The sequence below is a fragment of the Zychaea mexicana genome (genome assembly GCF_025766255.1).
Source record: "Zychaea mexicana strain RSA 1403 chromosome Unknown BDB00scaffold_73, whole genome shotgun sequence".
Classification (NCBI taxonomy): Eukaryota; Fungi; Mucoromycota; class Mucoromycetes; order Mucorales; family Lichtheimiaceae; genus Zychaea; species Zychaea mexicana.
Window position 1 is genome coordinate 164330 of NW_026516736.1, and position 12832 is coordinate 177161.

The 12832-nt window shown below is 45.3% G+C and overlaps 4 protein-coding genes across 4 annotated transcripts; 1 reads left to right on the forward strand and 3 right to left on the reverse strand.

Annotated features, from left to right (window-relative positions):
- Positions 1-892: 892 nt before the first annotated feature.
- BDB00DRAFT_838580 (RNA dependent RNA polymerase-domain-containing protein) lies at positions 893-5399 on the reverse strand. The gene is made up of 3 exons (XM_053124644.1): positions 2602-5399; positions 2288-2541; positions 893-2062 (listed from the first exon to the last, which is right to left on the reverse strand). Exons 1-3 carry the CDS (start codon positions 5313-5315, stop codon positions 1023-1025), a joined length of 4008 nt encoding a protein of 1335 aa, XP_052976566.1. The 5' UTR covers positions 5316-5399; the 3' UTR covers positions 893-1022.
- Positions 5333-7431, reverse strand: BDB00DRAFT_838582 (RuvB-like 1). Its single transcript, XM_053124645.1, has 5 exons — positions 7077-7431; positions 6365-6976; positions 6029-6291; positions 5755-5949; positions 5333-5649 (listed from the first exon to the last, which is right to left on the reverse strand). The coding sequence occupies exons 1-5, from the start codon at positions 7236-7238 to the stop codon at positions 5490-5492; spliced, it is 1392 nt and encodes a 463-aa protein (XP_052976567.1). The 5' UTR covers positions 7239-7431; the 3' UTR covers positions 5333-5489.
- Positions 7432-8189: 758 nt separating this feature from the next.
- On the reverse strand, positions 8190-9050 carry BDB00DRAFT_790456 (uncharacterized protein; the record flags this gene model as incomplete). Its single annotated transcript, XM_053120958.1, has 2 exons — positions 8190-8467; positions 8990-9050. 2 exons carry the CDS (start codon positions 9048-9050, stop codon positions 8190-8192), a joined length of 339 nt encoding a protein of 112 aa, XP_052976568.1.
- A 1651-nt stretch (positions 9051-10701) lies between these two features.
- Positions 10702-10952, forward strand: BDB00DRAFT_838595 (uncharacterized protein; the record flags this gene model as incomplete). Its single annotated transcript, XM_053124646.1, has 1 exon — positions 10702-10952. A coding segment is annotated over one exon (199 nt), but the record flags the coding sequence as incomplete, so codon positions are not given.
- Between the last annotated feature and the right edge of the window lie 1880 nt (positions 10953-12832).

Here is a 12832-nt window from a genome sequence, read left to right on the forward strand (position 1 = left end):
ATCATCATCATCATCTACTCGTCGTCGTCTTCCTCCTCCGTCAATATCGTCATCGTCATCGTCGTCGTCATACGCATAATCATCCTCATCTTGCTGCCAATAATCAAACTGTTGTTGTTGCATCCGATCAAAATGTTGCTGCTGAACCAGCTGTGGCGTAAACATGAAATCGTCTCCAGATAATAGTACGACGGCCGTTGCTTGTGAAATGCCAAGTAGGATTTGCTGAGATTTGCTGTACATGCTATGCAGATACCAGTTTTCGAGGAAAGAATACGCTTGACGTCGTCGAAACTCTGGATAGCTTTGACGTGCAAACTTTTTGCATGTCAACATGAATGCTCGGTTGGCGATATCCACTAGGTTATTGTCTTGTCCTTCTTCATTGTTGTTGTTGTTGTTATTGTGGCCTATTAGATTTGAGTCGTCGTCGTCGTTATCGCCACGTACACTAGCAGGACCTTCCTCCTCTTCTTCTTCTTCCTCTTCTTCTTCGATGATCATCATCATTCTCCTATGTTGTTGCTGCTGCTCGCCATGGTCGTCGACCTCTTCTTCTTCCTCTTCTTCGGGTATCGTTGACGTCGCTAGTACTTGTTGAGGAAGCATAAACGGAATATCATGACGCAGGGTATATGTTTCTTGGAACGGTAAATGACTGTCCAATGTCGACGATGCCTCACCCTCCCCATTCATGAGGTCTTTTGTAGTAAAAGTGAGAAAGAGAGAGAAGAAGAAGGAAAGAGTTTAGGGGTTGAGCCCGCCCGAGAGCAACCAAAAAAAAAAAAGAAAAAAAAAAGGCTGCAGTGCCTGCTGTTGTGTACACCTACGCTCAACTCAACTGATGTCGGGTGCAAAAATCGAGGGAACACAAAAAGTCAAAAAACACTTGTGGTAGTGTTATCAGCTTTGGAAAACTTTATTCCTTGGTAGTGTACCAGCAAACAGATACAGCGTTTCTCTTTCCCTTAGGCAAGCAAGGTATAGCACTGCTATCCCTTGAAAATGAAAAATCATTGTTGTCAATAAGCAAAAGAGGAGGACGCACAAGATGAGGAGGATGCAGAAGGAGATGCATTAGCACCACCAGCAGAATTGATAGCACCGCCGCTACTTCCACTGCTGCTGCTACCAGAACTAATACGGCTGCTTTTACGACGACGACCGTTACCACTACGGGTTACAATGGCATCAGATGCACTACGACTGCCCCTGTTCCTGTTGTCGTTACCGCCAAGTGACAAAATCTCCAATTCTGGGATAGCACGGGCATGTTCCTCCAAGGGTGGATTGACCCTGGCGAGTCTGCACAGAATTTCATGCGCCACCCATGGAAAGCTCAACATCCGTTGTGCTTGCTGCTGCTTGTTCCTGCTATTCTTTTTCTTTTGCTGCCCGCCGCCGTAGTCTTCGTCTAGATAGCCTTGGTAAAGTCGACTGTCTTCATTTACTGCTGCGGCTGCCGAAGCTTTCAAGTTCTGGAACTCTGTGGGATGATAGGTCACATAATACCATGCCGCAGCCTTGCACATATCTTGATGTTTTTGTTCTCCTGTATAATAGCCACCATGCTCCTTCTTTAGTGTAGGAAAATGGGCTCGTCGCCAATCGTCGCGCAGCCGTGTTACTTGGAGTTGCGCTTGATGCCTTGTTTCATGAAACTTCTCGGGTCCATCCATGCGTTTGAGCCACTTTACAATCGAACCCGAGACGATTTCGGACTCGGTAGCCACGCCAAACTGGTCCATCAATTCTTGCAGCTGCTGATCATACTTTTCTTTGAGTTCACGCGCCGCCAGGATGTATTTTTGCATTCCGTCTACAAACAGCCTCGTATCGTATTTCATCTCCATTATCTTTTTGCCGTCTTTCTGAAGATAGAATGACTCGTGTAAATCTTGTTTGTAGTACTGGAACGTTTCTGCGTCGACTTCTCGGTAGAGCTTGCCCAAAATTTTGGTCGATTTGTAAACAGGTTTGTCGATTTTCTCCATAAAGTCAGGGTACCATTTCGCTCTGAGGGTGTCGCTTAGCTCAGCAATTACGCCTGTTTTCGGAAAATCTGTGGTTGTTGTAGTACAGTGTCATGTATAGGATAAACCATGCATGCATGTATCATGTATGCGTGTAATATAACATGTTGTATGCACAATTAATCACAAGAAATGCAATCCCGGAGTGTTATTAATGGAAGCTTCTTCTGGAGTTGCCGCTTTCTGGTGGATCGCCCCCTCTCCCTCTGTCCCTCGCTTATCACACCCCACACACACTAACACATGCTACTTACCAACAGCAACTGAATGTAGATAGGCTAACTCGATGCATTCATTTGCACATGCACCATCCGGGGAGCTGTCGGCAAGCGCCATATGAGCATTGGCAATCATGCCCAAATTGTCGTTGATGATATAATCCAGGAAAAACTTCTTGACGTCGTCGATCTCTACATTGCGGCCTTGAATTTGACGCATCGGGACAGGCATGTGATGCATCGGCTTTGTGTCTTTGGTTGCTGGAAACAACCGCTCGTCCCAAATAACGCTACCATCATGTTTAGATATGAGTTCCACAGAACACTAAAGTGAAACTACAAAGGTATACCTGTAGATATCTCCATCCAGATCACCTCCTGAGCACATGCTGGGAATATCGCGTTCTCCTTGAGCCGAAAACACAATCACATCATGCAGACCATGGAGCGCTGGACAATCGACTGCTTCAACCATACGGATATCGCCTGGATGCAAGCTTGGACAACGATACACCACACATGGTCCTTGAAGGATATTCTTGTTGTTCTTTTTGTTCTTCTTGTTCTTCTTCTTGCTCTTGCCGCCGCTGCCATTTTTTTCACCATCGTTGATGCCACCCGACAACTGAACAAAAATCTGTCCCGGCTTCAACGTTTTGGTTTCGTCCAACACACCAATCGCCGAAGCCGCCTGAGGCACGTAGATCTTGGCACGTTTCTTGGCCTCTTTAAACTTGCTAGAGCGAAACACCTTGATCAGATTCGTAATGTAGGGATCGCCTTCCTCCAAGAAGCCAGCATTGACCAATTTGGCCATCTCCATGTGAATCCCAAACTCATCTGAATGATGGCTGCGCAACATCAACGTACACTGGATTGGGTCTGCCAAGATCTTGTCGAACTGTCCGAGCATGACTTGTAACAGTTCCATGAAAATGTCATCGGGTACACCCAGCGAGGATAATAACAAGATGATTTGACGGTTCAAGTATGTGAATGACGCGTGTGCAGGCCGATTGATTTCCAACATTTTGTGTGTCGAAGTAAACTTGATTTGACTCGGTCGTAACGCGATATCCTTTCCGTCCGCTAGGTGGTTAAACGAGTCGACGGTCAACACGCCCTTTGCGCCACCCAAACGAAACTGGAATGCGCTTGGCAATAAAAAGTGTTTATTCGCCATTGCTACTTTTCCTGCGGATTGATAGGAACGAGCGGCAATGGTGCGTGCAAGGTTGACAGAAATCAAGCCTACGCCATCAGAAAACGTGAACCCGTTTTGCTCAATGTCGTCCACCTGGTCGACCTGTTTCGTATGAAGTTTTTGAATGGCTTGTGTGGATGAAAAACATTGTCCCATGCGGGCAGCATACTTGGCCACGACTTTGTCGCCTGAGAAATCACCCATCCACTTTCTGATCTCATCTGCTGTCGATGCCCCGTCCTTGTCTGCAAAAAACCAGCATCCATGTTCGCGCAACTGGGACTGAGAAAAGGCCAAAAACCTATAGTGGCGACCAAACACGATCAGGCCATGTTGTATCACATACGCGATGCGTCGGTAGATGGCTTCGCTGTCGTGCAATGCTTTGGGCGAGATGTGCACGCGTGCCCCGTTCTCATCGGCAAACTGGATACGTATGAACCGATCCAACTTGTCTATAAATTGACGCAACACGCGGTTCGGCGGTTCAATCTGTGGCCGTTCGATCCGGATCGTTGTAGGAGTGATGGTGATCTTGTTGACCTTGATCAGTCGTGGTGGTTCCTCGTTCTTTTTCTTCTTTTTCGTCGTCGTCGTCATTGCTTGTTTTCCCGTGTCTGCTTCTTCGTTATCTTGAGGCGTTGCTGCTGATGGTTGCTGCTGTTGTTGTTGTGAAGACGACTTTGGCTTCAGATTAAAGTATCGGTCAGTAATCTGCTTGAGTAACTGCCCAGGCGTCTTGCGATGCCCATGCTCCATGGTCATTGTGTTCAGCATAAGCTGTAGTGCCGAGTTAGCATTGTCTGGAGACAGCTTTGCATACTCTGAATAGAACAGACCATCCAACTCGTGCTTGTTGAGTTGATATCGTGAAATATACCCGTGGAGAACGTAATACTTGCTGAACGCTGCTTTTTCATCATTCATATCTTCATGGACTTGTCGGTTCGATTGTCGCTGCTGTGACGTCGCGCTTTCAGTGGTGGGTATGAGTCGTCTTCTCGGATACAGTTCTCGAACCAGTCGATAATTCTTGCCACGTTGTATGACTTCATCGTACGCCTTGCGCACTGGCGAGTTGGTGCTAAAGGACATTCGGAGTACAATCCAGGTGCCGAGCTGCATATATTTGATCCTCCTTCCATCGCCAGGTAACAGTTGTTGATGTTGATCAGCCGCGCCGTCGTCGTCAGCGCCAACGGTGAGAGGCTCACATGATGTGACAATATCGCCGTCACTACCAGCAGCGTCGACAGGGATTTGTGCTACACGCGCCCATTGGTTTTGCTGCATGGTAGAACCACGGTGTGTCAAACGCCAATACTCGGGTGGGTACTTTAGATGAAACGTGAAAAACAAGACTTGGCTGGCTTTGTCCTTTGACGGTTGCTGCTTCTTGTTCTTTTTCTTTCCCGCCTTGCGGGCGCCACTTTCTCCTTCTTCTCCTTTCTTGTTGGCACCGCTACTACTACGAGCTCTGTTGATGGACAAGTCATCAGCAAGTATTTCCCCGTTGACCATGTCTTTAAACTCAAACTCGGCCTTGTAGTCTTGTTGATTGAATTTGAAATACAAGCTGATGCGGCGCAGCGGATAGTTGACAACACATTTGACAGAGTCATAGGTCATCCATTCTTGAAAAAAATTGCGCTTGTCGACCAACACACCCATTGAAAGTGCGAGTCCGTGTACCACCGTAAGGAATTTGTCGCCAAGCTGCTGCTGCCGGTGAGTCGTTGCTGCTTTCTCTTGCTTGGTAGGAGGAGCATGAGCAAAGACGATAGGACCAACAGTGTCATCAACAATGGATTTTTTTGTTGCTGCTACTGCTGCTGCTGGTTCGATAACATCCACCATCATCGCAGCACTACGAAGTTGTTAGAAAGAGAGAGAGAGAGAGAGAGAGAAAAGAAAGCGAAAGAGAAAGAGGGGGGGAAAGGTTGATTGATTTTGATTGTTTGTTTATATGTAATTTTTTTTCTTTTATGTATGACAATCAAATAAGGTAGAAGAAGAAGAAGCGTATGTGTATTTTTATACGATAAATTGTGAATCCTGTTCTACCAAATGCTTTGCAGACTTTTTCGCGTCAAAGAACAAATCATCCACTTCCCGGACATCATCCAACGCTATGCTTTCATGACCATTGATTTGTGACAGTACGCTAGCAGGTGTCAAGAGTTGTACCGCATATCTAGAGTAATCCCGTTTGGGTTAGAGAGAGAGAGCGCGCAAGAGGCTTGTTTTGCTGCACGAGCAAGAGAGCCAAGTTTTTTTCTTGTTTCTCGAATATAAATACCTCAATGACGTGTTGACGCCAGTTTCAGCAATGTGATCTACAGCAGATTCCTCTACTGTCAAACCTTCCGTTCGTGCTCGAATCTCAACAATCGTCTTGATTTCGTCAATGGTGTATGGAAGTGTGCGGACGATCAGGAGGCGGTCGAGTAAGTCGATAGGAATACCATGAGGAGCTATGATATCCTCGGTGCCACTACATACATATGGTTTACTATTACTCTCCTGCCCGACACATCTAACAAGAGATGTTTTACCACTTTACTGCAACTTACCGGATCGTGCACATGCCTCTGTTGGTGGCAAAAATGACAATAGGTGATAAAGGCGATTCAAGGGCTCGGTTGAGATAGGTAAAGCATTCAATATCCAGCATGTGAACCTCATCAATGAACAGCACACCCGGAACCAGCTCAGCGATGCCTTGATCGATGTACTTGTTGACCACCTTGTTGATTTCTCGTCGTAACTTATCCGTGATTTCCGTCTTTTTTGGCTTCAACAGCTGTCCCATCATCGACATGATATCTTGGCCACCCTATTGACATTTCATCGAATTCCATCTTAGCAAGCCTTTTCGTTCACGCAATATATTAAACCCGTTTGTTTACCTGAGGTTTAGCATTTGCAACATCCAAATCATGCAACGTCACGTCTTGAATGACTTCCTTCTTTTTATGCACATCGCCCTTTGGCAAGGGAACATACTCTTCTGCCTCCAGATCGAATTCTGTCGCAAACGCATCCGACCGACCAACACGTTTGACTGCACCAGTATTGGCTTCAATATAAATGACATCACCGACCATAACGCGTTCTTTCTGAATCGACTCAAAGATACTCGGGTCCAGTTTGAGCTGTTTTGTGCCCTTGACGGTCTTTAATCCAATAATGACATGCGAAATCGTCTTGCCATAACCACCCAATGGATTTTCGGTCTCTTCGGGCGTCAATTCCGTCACCTCACCCTCATACACTTCTTTGGTTTCCTTGATACGCAACCCAATCGCGCGTCGGAAATTCTCCATCAACACCTCGGTCTTTTTGATTTCGGAAGAGTAGACTTCGGATCCAACAATGGGTCGGAATGGCACCTTGGGTCCGAGTTCTTGTGAAATGGCTAACGCAATGGCGGTCTTACCCGTGCCAGGCGCGCCAGCGAACAATAGTGCTCGACCTGCCATTTTTTTGGACTTGATTAATTCTACAATGATGCCGCTGGCCTAGTAACATGTTAGTCGTTTTTAATATTGTACCAGAGAGCAGACATGAATCTAGACGTTTGTCAAATCGGGGATTTCAAAATGCAGTGTTAATTTTTACCTCGCGTGCTTGCTCTTGACCAACAAAGCCGCCAAGTGTGTGTACAGCAGATCCGTCTTCATTTAGACCCAATCCTTTAATGTGTGAATGAGCAGCAACACGTTGTTCGCGTGGTGCGCTTTTGACTTGTTCAATTCGCATGCTGTTGTTTGTTGATGTCATTTTTAAAAAATGTATATGTCGTTGGGAACGAAAAAGATCGTGAAAATAAAAGAAAAATGCGTGTCGTATAAAAGCGCCAAAATTATTTTTTTTTTCGTGCCGGAAGCAGCAGCAACACAGGCGGAGCAGAAAATGCTTAGACACATGGACAAGCTCGATAAGTGCAATCTACTAAAGTAAGGTATAATGCGACCGCCTCCCCAGAACAACAGTCGATATAGCACATAAGCTTTTAAAAAGGTTTTGCTATCGATGCGCTCTATTCTGTGTACTAGTAGCACCATATTCTTCTCGATTTTTGCTGGAGCAGGTAGTCTGCTGTTAGTAGGAGAAGACGGCGAAAATATATTCTCATTGTCGAGCTTTTTTTATTGTGCCTTGATGCGCTTTCTGACTCTTCGAGACTCCTGTGACCAGCTGAATTCCAGCAGAATATACAAGGACTGGATCAAGGTGCAAATAAGATAATTGATTGACTGACCAACTCATAGACCAATGAGACCGTCTTGTAGCGTGAAAGCAAACACGTAGCACAAGGGGATGGTGACTACAAAGTACGAAGTGAGCGATGTTATGGCCGTAACGTTTTAACGTCCAAGTCCTTGCAATACGCCTGTGCTCAGGAAACGAATCATATTGACCTTTTGGGACAAGACAAAAATTAAAATCGCTGCAACCACAGCTTCTACCACGGCCTTATCCGAAGTAAATAAGTACGGATAAGTATGTCTGCGGGCCAATGCGTTTGGAAACTCTCTTCCCAAGGAAAAAAGCGTCGAACTCGTTCGTACATAAAAGAAGCGATTGCGCTGCAAGCTGACCTGTGCCCAGATACGATACACTGAACGTAGTCACTGCTTGTGCTCCACTCGTTCATACGGCACCAAAACAGCATAGCCAAAAAGGATGCATGATGGAATTGAGGTTTTGAAAACATGCCGTAAAAAAAGATCATCCACTCCAGCCTTGAGAACCTTCGATTTTGGTCGTGTACAGAACCAATAATGCAAATGTGATGGCGTTATTGAACAAAAATGAGGCGAAGATGCCGGCAACGCCTAACCTGAGACAGTTGACAAATACGTAGCAATTCAATAGAACGATGGGTGCTGCTATGGTTAGAATGTATGCGGTGGCGCCAATGATGCCCTGGGCTTCGAAACGGCAATCAGTAACGCAAATAATACGTGTGTCACGAAATTTGGAAATTGGAGGAGCATCAAGTAGATCTGTACGCGAAAAACGTGTTAGATGTGTCTCTCTTTCAAAGTGACCTATAAAGTATAAGTAATTCTTAGGAGTGGCATGAGCAACGTCTGGATCTTGAATTGAGCCATCCAGAAACTAATCCAGATTCCATTCAAAGAACAGCAAGAGGAAAACACATCAGTAAGAAAAGTACGTAGCCACGCTGAAAATAGATGTCGACCAACGTCTTGTCTTGGCGCCTGTCTATGCTTTTGAACACAATTTTATCATAGGTAAGCTTTTACGAAAGAAACATATGACATGTTCCGTATGTGAGGTGAGATTCATATCATTTCTTATCATTATTGTTGTCGAAGACGGTGACGATGATGGTGTATGATAAGCAAGACTGACCTTTCGTCGTCCTCAGTAATCATCTACTCGATATGAGCCGTTTTTTTTTGGACAATCGGCAAGGAAGTGGTGAAAATCGTCAATCCCATGGACGCACGCAGGACATTTGTTCGAGTCAAATTCGACTGGAAAAAGTCGACGTAGCGTACCACGGCAAGATAGTTTTTGGTAAAGTGCCCGAAACCAGAGGTTGCGCACAGGTACAGCCATAGAAATTGACCAAAAGCGCCCCCATTCTTGTTTGGACGAAAATCTGGAAGTACTGAGACTGGGTATTTAACCGGATTATTGCTTTTGTCCGGAAACCTTTCGTAGTAGCTTCACGAGAACCAAGATCATCAAATTTGCACCAGCGGACAAGAAGCTGGACAATATGAGGTGCTATTGCTGTCTCAAATCCGTCTGCCACAAATTAAAACTGAAGCAGGCGCGATAGAAGAAAGCATGGTGTAAAAGTTGTCCCAAGTCAAGCAAGGAGTAGAGGCTGGAGATGATCCAAGGAAAACGATCTAGTTCATCCCTTGTTTTCCAATGTTTTTCGTCTCAGGTATCCGATTCGAAGGTCGAGGATATAGATATCTGACACTAGGATCCGATGGCTTACTGTGCCATGAGTGACTTATGGACAGCCAGAGTATGCTTTCAGTATAGGGCGACACAAGCCAGGGGTCTCGAGAACAAAACCATCAAGAGAGATGGCAAACAAACATTTAGTTTCCACATCAACAAAAACACGTCTCGCTTCCCAACACATTTGGCTTACCCTATTCGTAATCAACACAGTTGAAAAGAGCAAATAAGAAGGGGACAACAATCGGGCCACGCAGAGACCACGATTGGGTCATTGTGTGGGCGGACGTGTGCGCTTCCTGTCTTATGCGGACGTTGCATGGAGGGCCACTAAGTGGAGCCCCATACCAGGTACACGCACAGGCTCGATTCAGCCAGCAAATAAGAAGGGGACAACAATCGGGCCACATTGCGTGGGCGGACGTGTGCGCTTCCTGTCTTATGCGGACGTTGCATGGAGGGCCAATAAATGGAGCCCCATACCGGGTACGCGCATAGGCTGACACTGTGTTTTTGGTTTTTCCGTTTTTTAAATAAGAAGATACTTTTTTTGGGTATGAGAAATGGATGGGCAGGTCTATTTGCACACCCCCTCATGCACACCCCCAGTCACACCCAGATAGGATTTCTGTTACACACACCCCGCTGACATTTCTTTCGTGCACACCCCCTCACACCCTTTTGACTGAAAAGAATTGGCAGAATGCATAAAGAAAATTGATACAGGATTCGTCTATTAGTCTAAGTATAAGGTGTTGGCAAAAAGAATTAAAAAAGAGAAAGTGACAGGGAAAGTAAGAAAGGTAGCGAAAAAGTAAGAGGATCAAGTGTCAAATAGCTGATTAATTATTTCGGTTACAGGTGGTTAAGTCTTCGCCCTCAGAATCAGATGCGTGAATGGGATGCACTTCTTCGTCATTGGGAATCGCGGGAAACGGTCGAATAGACCGTTCAAAAGAATCTTCAAAAAGGGGATACCAAGGATCATCGCGAATGCTTTTGTGTGGTCCACGACCCTCAGGGAATATTTCAGGCCACTGGATAGCTGCGTCGTTTTTGGTCATAACGAGTATGAAGTGGTTCCAATAAGCTGTAGGACGATTGGGTGGGTGCGCTTGGCGTGTACTGGGTTGGTTGTTAAAGGGAAGAAAATGTGCGATTGTGCGCCATCTATAACAATTGGCATTTCGAACGTATCAGCGGCAATTTGACTGCTTTCAGGCGAGACGAACCATTCACTTGAATATGGATCGAGTACTTTTAGTAAACGACCCTTGTCATAGTATTGGTAAAGCGTATTGGCGTTGGAGAGGTACTGATCGAGCATCTTGGTCTTGACATCGACGTATCGCTCCTCTGTGTTATACAGCTCAACAGCTAAGGCCCGAAAGCCACAGTTACTGTCTGGCATGGGATTATGCACCAATTCAACAGCTGGTGGAGGAATCCATTTGCAAACAAGGTTGAGGTTAGGTACAAAGCGAATTTTTGGAGGAGGAGGGATGGTGAGCGCCATGTTGTTTGCTTCATTTGCTATTGTTGGCTCCATCTTTCCGTTCCTATAGATATTAAAAATTTAAGTAAAGAATTGGCTATACATCTTAATGCATAAAACTTTACCATATTGCTGCAGCATCACGACCAATGTCGGTGTTTGCTTTCTTTCGGCTTTAAGAGTCTTGATGCTCTAAAGCGATCAGCTCACGCTTGTTGCTGCTGTTTTGTGGTTTTTGAGTGCTTTTGGGGATTGATTTTGGCTGCTGAAGCTGCTCAACGTCAATGAACATATCATCATTGATAGATTGTAGGTGCGCGAGGAGAGTTGCACGTTGTTGATTATCTGGAAAGCGGTGTACAAGATTGTTGAGGCGTGTGAGCTCTCCTTCGATTTGCGATTCCAGGCTTGGGGCTGTAAATGAACCAGTCATCGCCAAACTGTTGCTATTGCTATTGCTCGTTGTGTTTGGTTCTCCTAATAACAACAAAAATCAGATACTGTACGTTACAAATATAACAGCTTTTACATAACAGCCATGGCTACCTTGAGATGCCGTTTTCTCAGGATAAAGGTGCCAGCGTCTGGGAATTAAGCTTAAGGGGATTTCACCCTGTGATGGAAGCACATGGCAGCACGGAATATCATAATGATACTTGATTGCACATCGGCAGTGATCAGTCTTTAACGGATTATTGACTGTTAGCTCGTCGCGGATGGTGTAGAAAGCGAACTTGGAAATTTTACGTTCCAAAGCTGCCAAACGCTGCTTTTGCTGTGGTGGGATGTGCGAGTTTCCGCCAAAACTTTCCTTGTCGATCTGGCGCTTCCAATTCAAGTTCTAATATAAGGAAGAAAGCATGTAAGAGCCTCGTCACTAATGGATCAATATAATTACTATAAGAGATAAACCTTCAATCGATAAAACTCGTCAATTTGCGTAAAGGCAGTTAGGAGATTGCCACTTGAGGACATGATTGCCTTTTTCATGTTGGCATGCGTTCCTTCGACTCTATTTGTGCTGTCATTTCCGAAATGCTTTACATGAGTGAGGCAATTGCCTACCCACTTGTCTTTTGAAGCAAGCTTTCTGTATAACGCAGAAACGTGTTTAAGTCCAAGTAGCATGTAGTCAAAAAATCCATGCTTATTCAATTGTACACACCTTTGCAAATAGTCCATGACAACGTCGGGTCTTTTTGCTTTTTGAGCAGCCTCCTCATACATCTTCATTGCCTATTCTTCGAGCCTCTCGTTCGAAATCGTGGTTGATACTCACTAGCCATTAAAAAATTGATAGCTTTCTCGAGTTCCTCGTAATAGTCCTTGACATCAAAAAGCTTGCGTAGGTTGACCCTGAAGTTGCGTCGTATATGCATCTTGCATAGGATCTTCTTCGCCGTTGGAAAAACGCGGTCGAGAGCACCGGTCAAAGCAGATTCGCTGTCTGTTACAAACACACCAGGGGACGAAACCTGAGCAAGTGGCCAAACGACAGTTTGAAGCTTGCGAATCACCCAATCGTAGCTGTCGTTGTTTTCCTCTGATACCCAGCAGCCAGCAATGCAGAAAGTCATCAATTGGGGATATCCAATATTGCCAGTTCCAACAATGTTGATAAATGGCAACCGGTGCTTGTTTGTCTTGTAAGTGGCGTCCAAGGTAACAACTTCCGGGAATTGGCGAGCGAGTGCGATTGCCGATCTGTGCGCAAAGAAGAGAGACTGCAAAAAGCGTTTGTCGCCTTCTTGTTTTGCTTTCCATTGGACTTCGTACTCGTTTTCTTGAAGCTTTTTGATCAGCTGGAACATTGCATGATCTGGGTCGTTGTTGAAGATGCGCTGACGAAGATTGGTGATGTCCTTAGGATGAGCAATCTTGTTCTTGCTGGCAAGATAAGACAATACAGCTTTGTTGGTTGCATGCG

Bases quoted from the DNA above. Each gene is read 5' to 3' on its own strand.
- BDB00DRAFT_838580 (XM_053124644.1), bottom strand. From the start codon at position 5,315: ATGATGGTGGATGTTATCGAACCAGCAGCAGCAGTAGCAGCAACAAAA. The intron at 2,542-2,601 runs GTATACCTTTGT...ACATGATGGTAG, and splicing joins CTGGATGGAGATATCTACAG to CGTTATTTGGGACGAGCGGT. The intron at 2,063-2,287 runs GTAAGTAGCATG...CAACAACCACAG, and splicing joins TCTACATTCAGTTGCTGTTG to ATTTTCCGAAAACAGGCGTA.
- BDB00DRAFT_838582 (XM_053124645.1), bottom strand. From the start codon at position 7,238: ATGACATCAACAAACAACAGCATGCGAATTGAACAAGTCAAAAGCGCA. The intron at 6,977-7,076 runs GTAAAAATTAAC...ACATGTTACTAG, and splicing joins GTCAAGAGCAAGCACGCGAG to GCCAGCGGCATCATTGTAGA. The intron at 5,650-5,754 runs GTATTTATATTC...GGATTACTCTAG, and splicing joins GGCGTCAACACGTCATTGAG to ATATGCGGTACAACTCTTGA.